Genomic DNA, 19,493 nt, shown 5'->3' with positions numbered 1-19,493 from the left:
CTACTGAGCCTCATTTTGACTTGTTTTAAGGACATTACATCAAAGTTGGATCAGCCTGTAGTGTGTTTTTCCACTTTAATTTTGAGTGTGATTCCAAATCCAGACCTCCATGGGTTAATAAATTTGATTTCCATTGATCATGTTTGTGTGATTTTGTTGTCAGCACATTCAACAATATAATAACATGATAGTCCACATATATTTCTTATTTATCACAATTTGTGAGTGAAGGTTCCGGTATGAATGGTCGACCATGTTATGGTCGACCACTATTGGTCGACATTGACATGGTCGACATGGACACATGATCGACACATGAAAAGGTCGACATGAGTTTTTTTACTTTTTTTGGTGTCGTTTTTTGCGTAAGGTGACTGGTAACCCCAATTAGTGCACCGCTTCGCTCGCCATGCTTCGGGCATGGTGCCTTCGCTCCGCTAGTGCTTCGCTCGGCACAGATTACCGTTCCAATCGTAGTCCACGTGGATCGTAAAGTATGGAAAAGTTCCCCAAAAGAAAAAAGTAAAAAAACTCATGTCGACCTTTTCATGTGTCGACCATGTGTCCATGTCGACCATGTCAATGTCGACCAATAGTGGTCGACCATGTGAACGGATACCGTGAAAAATATATACGTTATAGTAAGAACTTACGGTTGATAACGGTATTTCTCCTAAGTCCACAGGTTATCCACAGGATAACAATGGGATATGATGGAGCGCCAGTGGATTGCCACCAAACGATCACAAGCTTTCAGGTCTCCCAGGCAACGGGCCCCTCCATATATCCCCGCCCACTGGCTCAGGCAAATCAGTTGGATTCCAAAGCATCTAGGCAGAAGCATCATCTAGAGCCCTAATCACACATGCCCACCCTTCTGTACAAGAAGGAAGAGGTTAGTGAGTAGCAAGATCCTCAAATCAGGTGAGTCAGGGTGGGATCCCTGTGGAACCTGTGAACTTAGGTGAAAATAAGAATTTACTCACCGGTAAATCTATTTCTCGTAGTCCGTAGTGGATGCTGAGACTCCGTAAGGACCATGGGGAATAGCGGCTCCGCAGGAGACTGGGCACAACTAAAGAAAGCTTTAGGACTACCTGGTGTGCACTGGCTCCTCCCTCTATGACCCTCCTCCAGACCTCAGTTAGGATACTGTGTCCGGAAGAGCTGACACAATAAGGAAAGGATTTGGAATCCCGGGTAAGACTCATACCAGCCACACCAATCACACCGTACAACTCGTGATACTATACCCAGTTAACAGTATGAAATATAACTGAGCCTCTCAACAGATGGCTCAACAATAACCCTATACAAGTATTGCAGACAATCCGCACATGGGATGGGCACCCAGCATCCACTACGGACTACGAGAAATAGATTTACTGGTGAGTAACATCTTTGCTGAAGTTCCGGAGACGCGCCCCCACCGTCTCTGACGTCCTAAGTGGATGCTGGGACTCCGTAAGGACCATGGGGATTATACCAAAGCTCCCAAACGGGCGGGAGAGTGCGGATTACTCTCCAGCACCGAATGAGCAAACTCAAGGTCCTCCTAAGCCAGGGTATCAAATTTGTAGAATTTTGCAAAAGTGTTAGACCCTGACCAAGTAGCAGCTCGGCAAAGTTGTAAAGCCGAGACCACCTCGGGCAGCCGCCCAAGAAGAGCCCACCTTCCTTGTGGAATGGGCTTTTACAGATTTAGGATGCGGCAGTCCAGCCGCAGAATGCGCAAGTTGAATTGTGCTACAGATCCAGCGAGCAATAGTCTGCTTCGAAGCAGGAGCACCCAGCTTGTTGGGTGCATACAGGATAAACAGCGAGTCAGTTTTCCTGACTCCAGCCGTCCTGGAAACATATATTTTCAAGGCCCTGACTACGTCCAGTAACTTGGAATCCTCCAAGTCCCTAGTAGCCGCAGGCACCACAATCGGTTGGTTCAAATGAAAAGCTGATACCACCTTAGGGAGAAACTGGGGACGAGTCCTCAATTGTGCCCTATCCATATGGAAAATCAGATAAGGGCTTTTACACGACAAAGCCGCCAATTCTGACACATGCCTGGCCGAAGCCAAGGCCAACAGCATGACCACTTTCCACGTGAGTTATTTAAAATCCACGGTTTTAAGTGGCTCAAACCAATGTGACTTTAGGAAACCCAACACCACGTTGAGATCCCAAGGTGCCACTGGAGGCACAAAAGGGGGCTGAATATGCAGCACTCCCTTAACAAATGTCTGAACTTCAGGCAGCGAAGCCAGTTCTTTTTGGAAGAAAATCGACAGAGCCGAAATCTGGACCTTAATGGAACCCAATTTGAGGCCCATAGTCACCCCTGACTGTAGGAAGTGCAGAAATCTACCCAGCTGAAATTCCTCCGTTGGGGCCTTCTTGGCCTCACACCACGCAACATATTTCCGCCATTTGCGGTGATAATATTTTGCAGTTACATCTTTCCTAGCTTTAACCAGCGTAGGAATGACTTCCTCCGGAATGCCCTTCTCTTTTAGGATCCGGTGTTCAACCGCCATGCTGTCAAACGTAGCCGCGGTAAGTCTTGGAACAGACAGGGCCCCTGCTGCAGCAGGTCCTGTCTGAGCGGCAGAGGCCATGGGTCCTCTGAGATAATTTCTTGAAGTTCTGGGTACCAAGCTCTTCTTGGCCAATCCGGAACCACGAGTATCGTTCTTACTCCTCTCTTTCTTATTATTCTCAGCACCTTGGGTATGAGAGGCAGAGGAGGGAACACATAAACCGACTGGTACACCCACGGTGTCACTAGAGCATCCACAGCTATCGCCTGAGGGTCCCTTCACCTGGCGCAATATCTTTTTAGCTTTTTGTTGAGGCGGGACACCATCATGTCCACCTGTGGCCTTTCCCAACGATTTACAATCATTTGGAAGACTTCTGGATGAAGTCCCCACTCTCCCGGGTGGAGGTCGTGTCTGCTGAGTAAGTCTGCTTCCCAGTTGTCCACTCCCGGAATGAACACTGCTGACAGTGCTAACACGTGATTTTCCGCCCATCGGAGAATACTTGTGGCTTCTGCCATCGCCATCCTGCTTCTTGTGCCGCCCTGTCGGTTTACATGGGCGACCGCCGTGATGTTGTCTGACTGAATCAGTACCGGTTGGTCTTGAAACAGGGGCCTTGCCTGACTTAGGGCATTGTAAATGGCCCTCAGTTCCAGAATATTTATGTGAAGGGAAGTCTCCTGGCTTGACCATAGTCCTTGGAAGTTTCTTCCCTGTGTGACTGCCCCCCAGCCTCGAAGGCTGGCATCCGTGGTCACCAGGACCCAGTCCTGTATGCCGAATCTGCGGCCCTCTCGAAGATGAGCACTCTGCAGCCACCACAGCAGAGACACCCTGGTCCTTGTAGACAGGGTTATCAACCGATGCATTTGGAGATGCGATCCGGACCACTTGTCCAACAGGTCCCACTGAAAAGTTCTTGCATGGAACCTGCCGAATGGAATTGCTTCGTAGGAAGCTACCATCTTTCCCAGGACTCGCGTGCAGTGATGCACCGACACCTGTTTTGGTTTCAGGAGGCCTCCGACTAGAGAGGACAGCTCCTTGGCTTTCTCCTCCGGGAGAAACACTTTTTTCTGGTCTGTGTCCAGAACCATCCCCAGAAACAGTAGACGTGTCGTAGGGACCAGCTGTGACTTTGGAATATTTAGAATCCAACCGTGCTGTTGTAGCACCTCCTGAGATAGTGCTACCCCGACCAACAACTGCTCCCTGGACCTCGCCTTTATCAGGAGATCGTCCAAGTATGGGATAATTAAAACTCCCTTTCTTCGAAGGAGTATCATCATTTCGGCCATTACCTTGGTAAATACCCTCGGTGCCGTGGACAGACCGAACGGCAACGTCTGGAATTGGTAATGACAATCCTGTACCACAAATCTGAGGTACTCCTGGTGAGGATGGTAAATGGGTACATGCAGGTAGGCATCCTTGATGTCCAGTGATACCATGTAATCCCCCTCGTCCAGGCTTGCAATAACCGCCCTGAGCGATTCCATCTTGAACTTGAATTTTTTTATATATGTGTTCAAGGATTTCAAATTTAAAATGGGTCTCACCGAACCGTCCGGTTTCGGTACCACAAACATTGTGGAATAGTAACCCCGTCCTTGTTGAAGGAGGGGCACCTTGACTATCACCTGCTGGGAATACAGCTTGTGTATTGCCTCTAACACCGCCTCCCTGCCTGAGGGAGTTGTTGGCAAGGCAGATTTGAGGAAACGGTGGGGGGGGAGACGTCTCGAATTCCAGCTTGTACCCCTGAGATACTACTTGAAGGATCCAGGGATCCACCTGTGAGCGAGCCCACTGATTGCTGAAGTTTTTGAGACGGGCCCCCACCATACCTGGCTCCGCCTGTAGAGGCCCAGCGTCATGCGGTGGACTTAGAGGAAGCGGGGGAGGGCTTTTGCTCCTGGGAACTGGCTGTCTGCTGCAGCTTTTTCCCTCTACCTCTGCCTCTGGGCAGAAAGGACGCGCCTTTAACCCGCTTGCCCTTATGGGGCCGAAAGGACTGTACCTGATAATACGGTGCTTTCTTTGGCTGTGAGGGAACATGGGGTAAAAATGCTGACTTCCCAGCTGTCGCTGTGGAAACGAGGTCCGAGAGACCATCCCCGAACAACTCCTCACCTTTATTAGGCAAAACTTCCATGTGCCTTTTAGAATCTGCATCCCCTGTCCACTGCCGGGTCCATAACCCTCTCCTGGCAGAAATGGACATTGCACTTATTTTAGATGCCAGCCGGCAAATATCCCCCTGTGCATCTCTCATGTATAAGACTGCGTCTTTAATATGCTCTACGGTTAGCAATATAGTGTCCCTGTCTAGGGTATCAATATTTTCCGACAGGGAATCTGACCACGCAGCTGCAGCACTGCACATCCATGCTGAAGCAATAGCTGGTCTCAGTACAATACCGGTATGTGTATATATAGACTTCAGGATAGCCTCCTGTTTCCTATCAGCAGGCTCCTTTAGGGCGGCCGTATCCGGAGACGGTAGTGCCACCTTCTTTGACAAGCGTGTGAGCGCTTTATCCACTCTAGGGGATGTCTCCCAACGTGACCTATCCTCTGGCGGGAAAGGGTACGTCATTAGTAACCTTTTAGAAATTACTAGTTTCTTATCGGGGGAAGCCCACGCTTCTTCACACACCATTTAACTCATCAGATGGGGGAAAAACCACTGGTAGTTTTTTCTCCCCAAACATAATACCCTTTTTTGTGGTAGCTGGGGTAATATCAGAAATGTGCAACACATTTTTCATAGCCTCAATCATGTAACGTGTGGCCCTATTGGAAGTTACATTAGTCTCCTCGTCGTCGACACTGGAGTCAGTATCCGTGTCGACATCTGTGTCTGCCATCTGAGGTAGCGGGAGTTTTAGAGCCCCTAATGGCTTTTGAGACGCCTGGGCAGGCACGGGCTGAGAAGCCGGCTGTCCCATATTTGGTATGTCGTCAAAACTTTTATGTAAGGAGTTGACACTTTCACGTAATTCCTTCCATAAGTCCATCCACTCAGGTGTCGGCCCCGCAGGGGGTGACATCACATTTATTGGCATCTGCTCCGCCTCCACATAAGCTTCCTCATCAAACATGTCGACACAGCCGTACCGACACACCGCACACACACAGGGAATGCTCTGACAGAGGACAGGACCCCACAAAGCCCTTTGGGGAGACAGAGAGAGAGTATGCCAGCACACACCAGAGCGCTATATAACACAGGGATAAACACTATAACTGAGTGATTTTCCCTTATAGCTGGTTATATATCTACTACTGCGCCTAAATTTAGTGCCCCCCCCTCTCTTTTTTACCCTTCTTTAGCTTGAAACTGCAGGGGAGAGCCTGGGAGCGATCCTTCCAGCGGAGCTGTGAGGGAAAAATGGCGCCAGTGTGCTGAGGGAGATAGCCCCGCCCCTTTTTCGGCGGACTTCTCCCGCTTTTTCCTGGATCTCTGGCAGGGGTATTTTTCACATATATAGCCTCTAGGACTATATATTGTGACTTTTTATGCCAGCCAAGGTGTTAATATTGCTGCTCAGGGCGCCCCCCCACAGCGTCCTGCACCCATCAGTGACCGGAGTGTGAGGTGTGCATGAGAAGCAATGGCGCACAGCTGCAGTGCTGTGCGCTACCTTGTTGAAGACCGAAGTCTTCTGCCGCCGATTTTCAGGACCATCTTCTTGCTTCTGGCTCTGTAAGGGGGACGGCGGCGAGGCTCCGGGACCAGACGATCGAGGTCGGGCCCTGTGTTCGATCCCTCTGGAGCTAATGGTGTCCAGTAGCCTTAGAAGCCCAAGCTAGCTGCAAGCAGGTAGGTTCGCTTCTTCTCCCCTTAGTCCTTCGTAGCAGTGAGTCTGTTGCCAGCAGATCTCACTGAAAATAAAAAACCTAAAATTATACTTTCTTTTCTAGGAGCTCAGGAGAGCCCCTAGTGTGCATCCAGCTCAGCCGGGCACAAGATTCTAACTGAGGTCTGGAGGAGGGTCATAGGGGGAGGAGCCAGTGCACACCAGGTAGTCCTAAAGCTTTCTTTAGTTGTGCCCAGTCTCCTGCGGAGCCGCTATTCCCCATGGTCCTTACGGAGTCCCAGCATCCACTTAGGACGTTAGAGAAAATAAGATTTTAAACCTGCCGGTAAATCTTTTTCTCCTAGTCCGTAGAGGATGCTGGGGACTCCGTAAGGACCATGGGGTGTAGACAGCTCTTCGCAGGAGACATGGGCACTATAAAGAACTTTTAGTATGGGTGTGCACTGGCTCCTCCCTCTATGCCCCTCCTCCAGACCTCGGTTAGAGAACTGTGCCCAGAGGAGATGGACAATACGAGGAAAGGATTTTGTAAATCTAAGGGCAAGATTCATACCAGCCCACACCAATCATACCATATAACCTGGAACATATGCAACCAGTTAACAGTATGAACAAACAGTATCAGCCAATGACTGATCTTAACTGTAACATAACCCTTATGTAAGCAACAACTATATACAAGTCTTGCAGAGTTTCTGCACTGGGACGGGCGCCCAGCATCCTCTACGGACTAGGAGAAAAAGATTTACCGGTAGGTTTAAAATCTTATTTTCTCTTACGTCCTAGAGGATGCTGGGGACTCCGTAAGGACCATGGGGATTATACCAAAGCTCCAAACCAGGCGGGAGAGTGCGGACGACTCTGCAGCACCGACTGAGAATACTCAAGGTCCTCATCAGCCAAGGTATCAAACTTGTAAACCCGACCAAGTAGCTGCTCGGCAAACCCGACCAAGTAGCTGCTCGGCAAAGCTGTAATGCTGAGAGCCTCGGGCAGCCGCCCAAGAAGAGCCCACCTTCCTAGTAGAATGGGCCTTTACCGATTTAGGTAATGGCAATCCTGCCATAGAATGAGCCTGCTGAATTGTGTTACAGATCCAGCGAGCAATAGTCTGCTTAGAAGCAGGCGCGCCAATCTTGTTGGCTGCATACAGGACAAACAGAGCCTCTGTTTTCCTAAGTCTAGCCGTCCTGGCTACATACATTTTTAAGGCGCTGACTACATCCAGGGACTTGGAGTCCTCCAAGTCGACCGTAGCCACAGGCACCACAATAGGCTGGTTCATATGAACTGAAGAAACCACCCTAGGTAAAAATTGAGGACGAGTCCTCAATTCCGCTCTATCCACATGGAAAATCATATAGGGGCTCTTGTGAGACAAGGCCGCTAATTCGGACACTCGCCTCACAGATGCCAAGGCCAATAACATGACCACCTTCCATGTGAGAAACTTTAGTTCAACCGTTTGAAGAGGTTCGAACCAGTGAGATTTCAGGAAACTCAACACCACGTTAAGGTCCCACGGTGCCACCGGGGGCACAAAAGGAGGCTGGATATGCAGTACTCCCTTCACAAACGTCTGGACTTCAGGGAGAGAAGCCAATTATTTTTGGAAGAATATAGATAGGCTCCACTAAGGTACAGATTTCGGCCCTAACTTCAGGCCGATATCCACTCCTGACTGTAGAAAGTGGAGAAATCAGCCCAGATGGAAATCATCCGTAGGATCATTCTTGGATTCACACCAAGAAACATACTTCCTCCAGATACGGTGATAATGCTTTGCCGTCACCTCTTTCCTAGCCTTTATTAGAGTAGGAATGACTTCCTGTGGAATACCTTTTCCAGCTAGGATCTGGCATTCAACTGCCATGCCGTCAAACGCAACCGCGGTAAGTCTTGGAACATGTAGGGCCCCTGCTGTAACAGGTCCTCCCTGAGAGGAAGAGGCCACGGATCCTCTGTGAGCAGTTCCCGAAGATCTGAGTACCAGGCCCTTCGAGGCCAATCTGGAACAATGAGTATTGTCTGTACCCTTGTTCGTCTTATGATTCTCAACACCTTTGAGATGAGAGGAAAAGGAGGTAACACATAGACCGACCGAAACACCCATGGTGTCACTAGGGCGTCTATTGCTACTGCCTGAGGGTCCCGTGACCTGGCACAATACCTCCGAAGCTTCTTGTTGAGGCGTGACGCCATCATGTCTGTTTGAGGGACACCCCAAAGATTTGTTATCTCTGCAAACACTTCTTGATGAAGTCTCCACTCTCCTGGATGTAGATAGTGTCTGCTGAGGAAGTCCGCTTCCCAGTTGTCTACTCCCGGAATGAAGACAGCCGTCAGAGCGCTTACGTGATTTTCCGCCCAGTGCAGAATCCTGGTGGCTTTCGCCATTGCCACCCTGCTCCTTGTCCCGCCTTGGCGGTTCACATGAGCCACGGCTGTGACGTTGTCTGATTGAATCAGAACTGGAAGGTCGCGAAGAAGGTTCTCCGCTTGTCGTAAGCCATTGTATATGGCCCTCAATTCAAGAATGTTTATGTGTAGACAAGCCTCCTGGCTTGACCACAGACCCTGAAAATTTCTTCCCAGTGTGACTGCTCCCCACCCTCGGAGGCTCGCGTCCGTGGTCACCAGAACCCAGTCCTGAATGCCGAACTTGCGACCCTCTAGAAGGTGAGCACTCTGCAACCACCACAGGAGAGACACCCTGGCACTGGGGGACAGTTATTTTCTGATGAATTTGCAGATGGGACCCGGACCACTTGTCCAGGAGGTCCCACTGAAATGTTCTTGCATGAAACCTGCCGAAGGGGATGGCCTCGTAGGCCGCCACCATTTTTCCCAGAACTCGAGTGCATTGATGAACAGACACTTTTTGGTTTTAGGAGGTCTCTGACCATGTTCTGGAGATCCTGGGCTTTTTCCAACGGGAGAAAAACCTTCTGTTGAACCGTGTCCAGAATCATGCCTAGGAATGATAGTCGATTTGTTGGAACCAATTGTGACTTCGGTAGATTGAGGATCCAACCGTGCTGTTGTAGCACCCTCAGGGAGAGCGATACGCTCTTGAGCAATTGATCCTCTGATCTCGCCTTTATCAGGAGATCGTCCAAGTATGGGATAATTGTGACTCCTTGCCTGCGCAGGAGCACCATCATCTCCGCCATTACCTTGGGGAAAATCCTCGGGCCATGGAAAGCCCAAACGGCAACGTCTGAAACTGGTAATGACAGTCCTGTACAGCGAATCTCAGGTACTCCTGATGAGGGGGATAAATGGGGATATGAAGGTACGCATCCTTTATGTCTAGCGACACCATAAAATCCCCCCCTTCCAGGCTGGATATTACAGCTCGGAGCGATTCCATCTTGAATTTGAACCTTTTCAAGTACAGGTTTAGGGATTTGAGATTTAAAATGGGTCTGACCGAGCCGTCTGGTTTCAGGACCACAAATAGGGTTGAATAGTACCCTGTTCCCTGTTGGACCAGGGGAACTTTGACAACTACTTGTTGTTGACATAGCTTTTGAGGTGCAGTTAACACTACCTCCCTCTCTGGGGTTGAAGCTGGTACGGCCGACTTGAAAAATCGGCGAGGGGGCACTTCTTCGAATTCCAGTTTGTAGCCTTGGGAAACAATTTCTATCGCCCAAGGATCCATGTCTGAAAGAACCCAGACCTGGCTGAAATGTCGAAGGCGTGCCCCCACTGGCGCGGACTCCCGTAGGGGAGCCCCAGCGTCATGCAGTGGATTTTGTAGAAGCCGGGGAGGACTTCAGCTCCTGGGAATTAGTTGAAGCAGGTGTTCTCTTTCCTCTACCCTTACCTCTGGCAAGGAAAGAGGAGCCCCGACCTCTTCTGGGCCTATGCGACCGAAAGGACTGCATCTGAAACTGTGGAGTTTTCTTTTGCTGTTGGGGAATAAAAGGTAAAAAGGTAAACTTCCTTGAGGTAGCTGTAGAAACCAGGTCAGCGAGCCCTTCCCCAAACAACACTTCACCCTTGTAAGGTAAAACCTCCATATGCTTCTTTGAGTCTGCATCACCCGTCCACTGGCGGGTCCATAGAGCTCGTCTCGCAGAAATAGCCATAGCATTGGCCCTGGAACCCAGCAGCCCAATGTCTCTTTGAGCGTCCCTCATATATAAGACTGCGTCTTTAATGTGGGCTAAGGTTAATAAAATGGTATCCCTGTCTAGGGTATCAAGGTCAGCTGACAAGGTATCTGTCCACGCTGCAACTGCGCTACAAACCCATGCTGATGCAATTGCCGGTCTGAGCAAAGCACCTCTATGCGCATAGATAGACTTCAAAGTAGTCTCCTGTCTGCGATCTGCAGGATCCTTGAGGGCAGCCATGTCCGGAGATGGTAGCGCCACCTTCTTGGACAGGCGCGTCAAAGCCTTATCCACCCTGGGAGAGGATTCCCAACGTAACCTGTCCTGTGCAGGGAAAGGATACGCCATAAGAACCCTTTTGGGAATCTGCAGTTTTTTTATCTGGAGTTTCCCAAGCTTTTTCAAACAAGTCGTTAAGCTCATGGGATGGGGGAAAGGTTACCTCAGGCTTCTTTTCCTTGTGTACCCTCGTGTCAGGGACAGAGGGGTCATCAGTGATATGTAAAACATATTTTATTGCAATAATTATACACTGAATACTTTTTGCCACCCTTGGGTGAAATTTTATATCATCGTAGTCGACACTGGAGTCAGAATCCGTGTCGGTACCTGTGTCAACCAAATGTAGGGGACGTTTTTGAGACACTGCAGGGCCCTGTGACCCAGTGCAATCCGTGGATTGACTCCCTGTTTTGGACTCAGCTTTGTCAAGTCTTTTATGTAAAGAGGCCACACTCTCATTTAACATATGCCACATGTCCATCCAATCATGTGTCGGCGGTGCCGACGGAGACACACCATACATCTGCTCCACCTCCTCCTTAGACGAGCCTTCCTTCAGACATGCCGACACGCACGTACCGACACCCCATACACACAGGGATTATCTCAGCACACACCCAGCGCTAACTGACACTGGAATAAATCCCAGGCAGCGCTTTTTATTTATAACCAATGGTACTCACTGCGCCAATAAAATATGTGCCCCCCCCCCCCTCTTTTCAGCCCTCTGTCACTGAGTTCAGCAGGGGAGAGTCCGGGGAGCTTTCTCTGCAGTGCTCTGAGGAGAAAATGGCGCTGGTTAGTGCTGAGGGATAAAGCTCCGCCCGGGCTTCAGTCCCGCTTCAATTTTAAGAAAATGGCGGGGGTCTGACTATTTCCTGCCTCTGCAGCTTTATATGTCCCATATGTGCCAAAACAAGGTTTATTGCTGCCCAGGGCGCCCCCCCTGCGCCCTGCATCCATCAGTGCCTGTAGTGTGTGTAGTGTGGGAGCAATGGCGCGCAACGTTACTGCTGCGCGTTACCTCAGTGAAGATCTGATGTCTTCTGCCGTCTTGAAGTCTTCTTTTCTTCTCATATTCACCCGGCTTCTTTCTTCCAGGTCTGTGAGGAGGATGGCGGCGCGGCTCTGGGCCGAACTACGGGGAGTACCCGCGTTCCGATTCCCTCTGGAGCTAATGGTGTCCAGTAGCCTAAGAAGCAGAGCCTAGGATTTAAGTAGGTCTGCTTCTCTCCCCTCAGTCCCACGATGCAGGGAGCCTGTTGCCAGCAGTGCTCCCTGAAAATAAAAAACCTAACAAAATGAATTTATCAGAGAAACTCTGGAGAGCTCCTCTGTAATGCACCCAGTCTCCTCTGGGCACAGGATCTAACTGAGGTCTGGAGGAGGGGCATAGAGGGAGGAGCCAGTGCACACCCATACTAAAAGTTCTTTATAGAGTGCCCATGTCTCCTGCGGAGCCGTCTATACCCCATGGTCCTTACGGAGTCCCCAGCATCCTCTAGGACGTAAGAGAAAACAGAAAGAGAAAACAACATGACAGCGCTCCTAAATCTGACACTCTTCTAGCTGACGCCATAGCCAGTGGAAAGAGAACTTTAGCTGTCAACCACTTAAGATCCACTTTATTAAGTGGTTCAAACGGAGCAACTTGAAGGACTTAAGTCCCAAGGCACTGTAGGAGGAACAAAAGGAGGTTGAATGTGCAGCATTCCCTGGAAAAAGTATGCACATCCTGTAAATTGGCAATTTTTCTTTTGGAACCCTACAGTCAATGCTGATACTTGTACTCTCAAGGAAGCCACCTTCAAACCCTTATCCATTCCTGCCTGAAAGAATGCTAAGACCTTGGAAAGATTCTGGGTCCATATTTCTTTCACTGCACCATGAATATAGGCCTGCCATATTCGGTGATAAATGCGAGCTGAGGAGGGTTTCCTTGCTCTGTGCAATATTTTAAATTCCTGTAGCGAGAATCCTCTTGACTTTAAGATTGAGGTTTCAAGAGCCACGCCATCAACGATAGTCGATCCAGATGCTTGTGATAACAAGGACCCTGCATAAGTAGATCGGGACGTTGAGGGAGCAGACGTGGAGCATCCATCAACATTCTCTGCAGATCTGTGTACCACTGCCTTCTGTGCCAAGCTAGAGCTATTAGAATCACGGCACCCTTTGCTTCTTTTATCTTCCTCACCACCCTGGTAGCAGGATGTTCGGAGGAAAAAGATACGCCAAATTAAACTCACATTTCACTGACAGGGCGTCCACAAAGATCGCTCGGGATCCTTTGTTCTTGCCCTGTATGTGGGCACTTAGTTGTTCAGACGGGACGCCATGAGATCTATCTCTGGCAAACCCCACTTGTCTACCAGAGTCTGAAAGACTTCCGGGTGTAGAGCCCATTCGCTTGCTTGAATGGCGTATCGACTGAGAAAATCCGTTTCCCAGTTTAGGACTCCCGGAATTAACACTGCGGACAATGCTGGAAGATGGAGTTCTGCCCACTTTAGTATGTGACTTGCCTCCTTCATTGCTGTTTGGCTGCGCGTTCCTCCCTGATGGTTGAAGTACGCCCCCGCCGTTAAATTGTCTAAGCGGATCTGGACTGGTCTTCCTTGAAGAGTGTCTTTTGCCTGAATCAGTGCCATGTATATGGCCCGAAGTTCTAACAGATTTATTGGCAGGCAACTTTCTTCTGTGGTCCATTGTCCCTGGAACCATAATCTTCCAGACACTGCTCCCCAGCCCTGGAGACTGGCGTCTGTTGTCAGGATCTCCCATCTGATATCCAAAAGGTTCTCCCTTTGTCTAGATGGGATGTCTGTAGCCACCAGGCTAATGACTTTCTTACCTTGTGTGAAAGTACCATAGTCTGTTTCTTTATTGTCTGATGTATTCCATTCCATCTGGCCAGAATCAGACGCTGCCGAGGTCTTGAGTGGAATTGTGCATACTCCACCATGTCGATTGTTGACACCATCAAACCCATCAGTCGCATAGCTGCGTGGATTGATATCGTTTGACTGTGTAACAACTCCTGAGTACTTGACTGTACCCTGGATATCTTGTTCCGAAGTAATCCATTTTCTGCAGACTGAAATTCAGTACAGCCCCACAGTGAGTCATCCGTTGTGATGGAACCCGAGATGCCTTTGCCCAATTTATGAATCACCAGTGCCTCTGCAGAGAAGTCATTGTCTGTTGGAAATGGCACAGAAGCCTTTCCTGTGATTGTGCCAGGATAATAAAAGGTGGTCGAGGAATGGCAATTTTCTTATCCTCTTCTTGAGGAGATAAGCTGCCATAATCATCGTGATTTTGGTACATACTGTGGAGGCTGTGGCTAACCCAAAGGGTAAGGACTGAAACTGAAAATGTTGCTTGAGGACGGTGAACCTTGAGAGAACACTGATGGAACAGTGCTATAGGAACCTGTAGGTAAACATCCTGACTATCCAGGGATACCCTGTAATTCCCTGGCTCCATGCCAAAACTATGGAGCGTTTTGTAACGTCTCCAAGTGAACCGTGGTACCCAAACTTATCTATTTAGGATTTTGAGATTGGGGTGAAAGGATCCTTCTGAATCCAAACCTGGTTGGAGTAAAACCCCCTGCCCCTATTGTGCAGGGGTTACTGGAATGACTATTGCTGACAAAAGCAATTTCTGAACTGCTTCTGTCCTTCGCCTCTACCCGAGACGGACTGGAACAGAAACCTTCGAGGAAGATGCTTCTAGAAGAGAAACATAACCTAGAGATACCACTTCTTGCACCCAGGCATCTGTTTGTAAACTGTTACCAGATCAGTGCAAACTGAAGAAGTTGGCCCACTATCCTGGGGTCCCCCAGAAGGAGGCCCGCACCATCATGCTGATGGCTTATCCTCTGATTTGGAAGCTGGCCCTCTGGTTGCCTTTGCTTCTTTGCCTTACCAAACTTATTGTATTGGGGCTATTAAGTTCCTTTATGACCGACAAGGCCGAAAACTGGACCCCTATGTTTGGGGTTATATGTGGAAGGAAACGTGACCTTCTTGGAGTCTGATTTTGACTCCAGAATATCTGTTAACTCCTTACCATACAGAAACTTCCAGCCAAAGGCAAATTTTCCAGAACCGTCTTTGATTCTGAATCAGCTTTTCATGTATGTAAGCAAAACTGCTCTGCGAGTAGCTATTGTTAATGCTGATGCCCTAGAACATTAGTGTCCATATGAGCTATATGGGATTCTTGCTCCCTTGCAGGCGCTGAAAAACCTGTCTTCCAGTACCTCAGCACAGTGTACCTACAGCACCTGGTATTCCAAGGTGGTCTCCCATCCAAGAACTAACCTGGCCCATCACTGCTTAGCGTCCAAGATCTAGTGAGACTGGGCTTATCCAGTGTGGTGTGCTGTAGATTGCAAGGTGAAGTCATGGCTGGCCTTATGACTGCCCCAGACAGAGACAATATAGTTTTCAGAAAACCATCCCTCTTTTGACGTTGACGGCAAAGGCCATATATATTTTCGCACTATCAAATGATATGCGTATCTCTTTAGGAGGCATTTCCCATTTTCAAATAGTCCTCAGCTGGAAAAGAATAATTGGATTCCCATTTATTGGGAACCTATATTCTTTATTGGATATAGCCCAAAGCTTTTCCATGAGTTTCATCAGCTGCTGGGGTCCCCCATGAGGAGGCCCTATTTTTTGGGACGTTTAAACATAGGTACCTTATTTTTAACACGGGCTCTGCTGAATCCTCTAAGGACAGAAAAGCCTTTACTGCTCTCATTAACTCAGCTATATTTACCTGTTCTTTGTATGCAGAAGAAGAGTATATAGAGGTTTCATCGTCTGATGACTCATCCTGTGTAGCCTGTGCAGTTGTTGATTTATTTACACTCGGTTTCTCAGCTTGTTTTAATTAGAGAAGCTGTTGGGGATACCGTACGTAGAGAGCTGCCTGTATGGGTTAATAATGAACCCTATTCCTGGTATCGAAGCTGTAGGAATTGACCTTTCAGCTATACTGGACAAGGTCTGTGCAAACATCGCCCAAAGGGGATTTATCTATTATGCTGACAAGCAAACCATTTTACACATAAACCATCCTGTACAAGATCAGAGAGGATAATACAGTTATTGCAAGACAACATGATATGGTGTTACTTTGTTACCTTATGTGTACTCTCGTCACCTTTGCCGCTCTTGGACATGATAAATAATCAGCACTTTCACAGTACTACACAATTTGTGACTGTAACCACTTTATTGTTCTAAAGCTGACCCCCACCCATGCACCAGCATTGAGGATCAGAAGACAAACTGACAAACCTATATTAAAGTCAGCAATCACACTAGCAGTCAGTCACGTTATATATTGGTCATATGAGCACATAATCAACTACAAACACATTTTAAAGTATGTAGGAGTACATATTACTGAATTCTGTTTTATACAGATCTTAATGTAGTCAGACGCATTGCGAAGAAAACTACAGTAATGTACACAGACTCATATGCAATAGGCACTTAAACTTAACTATTCATACTGACAAAAGTAGATAGAAATTGAACGCTGTATAAGCCATACTCGGTAGAGTGGGATACAGGGAGACTCACCTCACTTCCAAGATCGAACGCTGAGTGGATACAGAAGCTACTAGTGTACACCGCCGCTCCGGGAACTTTAAGTGAACACAGACGCACTGTGCATACAAATGCACCGGGCGTACAGACGCCTGTATTGCGACCGGGTCTCCTCGTGGTAGCGCTTAGTGAACACAGACGCAGCGGCCTATGCTGCGACCGAGACCCCTCGTGGTAGCGTCTGAGACGGAAGTGAGGCAACAGTTCATGGTGGGAGACTCGTGGAAACTGGTCATGAACTGGGGGGAGCGGCGACCAGGAGAGCCTCTAACTCCCCACCGCTGACATCAACCCTAGGGATCGCAGCCTCATACTAATCCTGGTGCACGGCGCGTCAGTGACTCTGGTGGTCTCCTTCCAAAACAGTACGGCTGTGTCCGTATTCCCGACTACGGGGAACTGATGCCTTACATTCTCCCCGTGCTCCGGCCACAGGCTGGTAACGTCTGCTGGACCTGATAGTATATCCGACACAGACGCCCGCCGTAACAGCACTGTACACAGGGGTAAGCGTTGTTGCGGAGAGTTGTTGGAGCGACTCTTTCCAATATACGTATAAGAAAGATCGCTCAAAAACATAGTAAGACTATAAAAATAAAATAAGAAAGCTTAGGGCTGCCCTAGAACAGCAGCCCCCTGACCATGGGCAGGCTCCTGCCGCACCAAACAAAAAACTGATTTGCCTGAGCCAGTGGGCGGGGATATATGGACGGGCCCGTTGCATCCTGGGAGGCCTGAAAGCTTGTAATCGTTTGGTGCCAATCCGCTGTCGCTCCATCATATACCATTGTTATCCTGTGGATAACCTGTGGACCCTGCCGGAGAAATGCAAAATGCACAATAAGGGGTCAATCCTATTAGCCGTGAAGGGTGCGTTGTGCTGTTGCCACTACTTTTAATGCCAGTAACTGCACCCAGTCTCGCACTCGTCACGGGCTGCTGAATTTGCACGAAATTGCTCGGAGCCCTAATAGGACAGACCCCTAAAACTATAACCCCATCTGCTTTATTATACAGGGATAGATGTTTTCATGTTATTATCAGGGTCTTACTGTGGTGCATGGGGCAAGAGACCCCCAATTACACTGCTTTCCCTGTGTCTCATTATCACCCGGATCTACTGCACCAGCCCCATCTATACAGAACAATAAGTACCCCTGTACATCACAGCAAGAAACCCCCTGGGGTACTAGAGCCCCAAGTTGAGAAAGACTGATATAGTGTAAAGTCACTTTGGTATTTAATGATACCATAAATCCCACCTACCTGATCCTCCTGTGGGATCCTGTGATTCTCCTCTGTACAGTCCTGGGAATACAGAGGACGGGGACATCTCTCTGGGGTATCTCTGTTACTGGGCCCATCTGTAGGAGACACACAGTGACTGAGTACAGTGTATATATGTGATTATCAGATAATGTGTGTATAAATGGGGCCCCCATACCTGCTCTCCCCTGTACAATACATGACAGTCTCCTCTTACCCAGTGATGTGAGGGGCCGGTGACTCTCCATCATCACGTCCTTGTACAGACCCCTGTGTTCCTCTATATACTCATCCTCCTGCATGGAGACATAGACAGTGACATCCTGACACCTTATAGGAACCTGACACACACAGCGATACAGTCATCACCCAGACACGTCCCCTGGTGTTACTGTATAATGTCCCATTCCCAGCAGTCACCTCTCCAGTCATCACCCAGACACATCCACTGGTGTTACTGTATAATGCCCCATTCCCAGCAGTCACCTCTCCAGTCATCACCCAGACACGTCCCCTGGTGTTATTGTATAATGTCCCATTCCCAGCAGTCACTTCTCCAGTCATCACCCAGACACATACCCAGGTGTTATTGTAGAATGCCCCATTCCCAGCAGTCACCTCTCAAATCATCACCCAGACACGTCCCCTGGTGTTACTGTATAATGTCCCATTCCCAGCAGTTACCTCTCCAGTCATCACCCAGACACGTTCCCTGGTGTTACTGTATAATGTCCCATTCCCAGCAGTCACCTCTCCAGTCATCACCCAGACACGTCCCCTGGTGTTACTGTATAATGTCCCATTCCCAGCAGCCACCTCTCCAGTCATCACCCAGACACATCCCCTGGTGTTACTGTATAATGTCCCATTCCCAGCAGTCACCTCTCCAGTCATCACCCAGACACATCCCCTGGTGTTACTGTATAATGTCCCATTCCCAGCAGTCACCTCTCCAGTCATCACCCAGACACATCCCCTGGTGTTACTGTATAATGTCCCATTCCCAGCAGTCACTTCTCCAGTCATCACCCAGACACATACCCAGGTGTTATTGTAGAATGCCCCATTCCCAGCAGTCACCTCTCCAGTCACCACCCAGACACGTCCCCTGGTGTTACTGTATAATGCCCCATTCCCAGCAGTCACCTCTCCAGTCATCACCCAGATACGTCCCCTGGTGATACTGTATAATGCCCCATTCCCAGCATTCACCTCTCCAGTCATCACCCAGATACGTCCCCTGGTGTTACTGTATAATGCCCCATTCCCTGCAGTCACCTCTCCAGTCAGCAGCTGAATGATCTTGTTGGTGAGTTCCAGGATCCTCTGGTCATTGTGCCTCTCATGTATCAGTGAGTGAGGTAGAGGCACTGTGATGGGGCACTGTGTCCTGCTCAGTCCTCCTGACACACAGGAGTGGCTGCTGGGTGTTTCACACTCACCGGATGACTTCTTCACTACTGTGTAATCCTGTGTATTGTGAGAAACAAAGAAAAGATAAATTACACAATTACTGCATAGAATCCCAAATCCCCTCACCTCCCCAGTCATGTCCCTGTATTATTACTATAGATATAAATGATGTCACTGTGACGCTCCCAGATCCCCTCACCTCCCCAGTCATGTCCCTGTATTATTATTATAGATATAAGTGATGTCAGTGTGACGCTCCCAGATCCCCTCACGTCCCCAGTCATGTCTCTGTATTATTACTATAGATATAAGTGACGTTACTGTGACATTCCCAGATCCCCTCACCTCCCCAGTCATGTCCCTGTATTATTACTATAGATATAAGTGAGGTCACTGTGACGCTCCCAGATC

General features: G+C 48.8%; 1 protein-coding gene and 1 pseudogene across 1 annotated transcript in view; both read right to left on the bottom strand.

The window, feature by feature from the left end:
• Window positions 1-19,493, bottom strand: part of LOC135057085 (uncharacterized) — a 653,135-nt gene that overhangs the window by 21,501 nt on the left and 612,141 nt on the right. The window contains 3 exon segments of the mRNA XM_063962984.1: window positions 17,670-17,767; window positions 17,887-17,965; window positions 18,948-19,139. Coding sequence (XP_063819054.1) covers window positions 17,670-17,767; window positions 17,887-17,965; window positions 18,948-19,139 — 369 coding nt within the window.
• Window positions 15,053-15,170, bottom strand: LOC134897605 (5S ribosomal RNA; annotated as a pseudogene).

The sequence above is a fragment of the Pseudophryne corroboree genome, chromosome 3 (assembly GCF_028390025.1).
Source record: "Pseudophryne corroboree isolate aPseCor3 chromosome 3, aPseCor3.hap2, whole genome shotgun sequence".
Lineage (NCBI taxonomy): Eukaryota > Metazoa > Chordata > Amphibia > Anura > Myobatrachidae > Pseudophryne > Pseudophryne corroboree.
The sequence above is the reverse complement of the archived record's forward strand: the minus strand, read 5'-3'. Positions and strand labels throughout refer to the sequence as shown.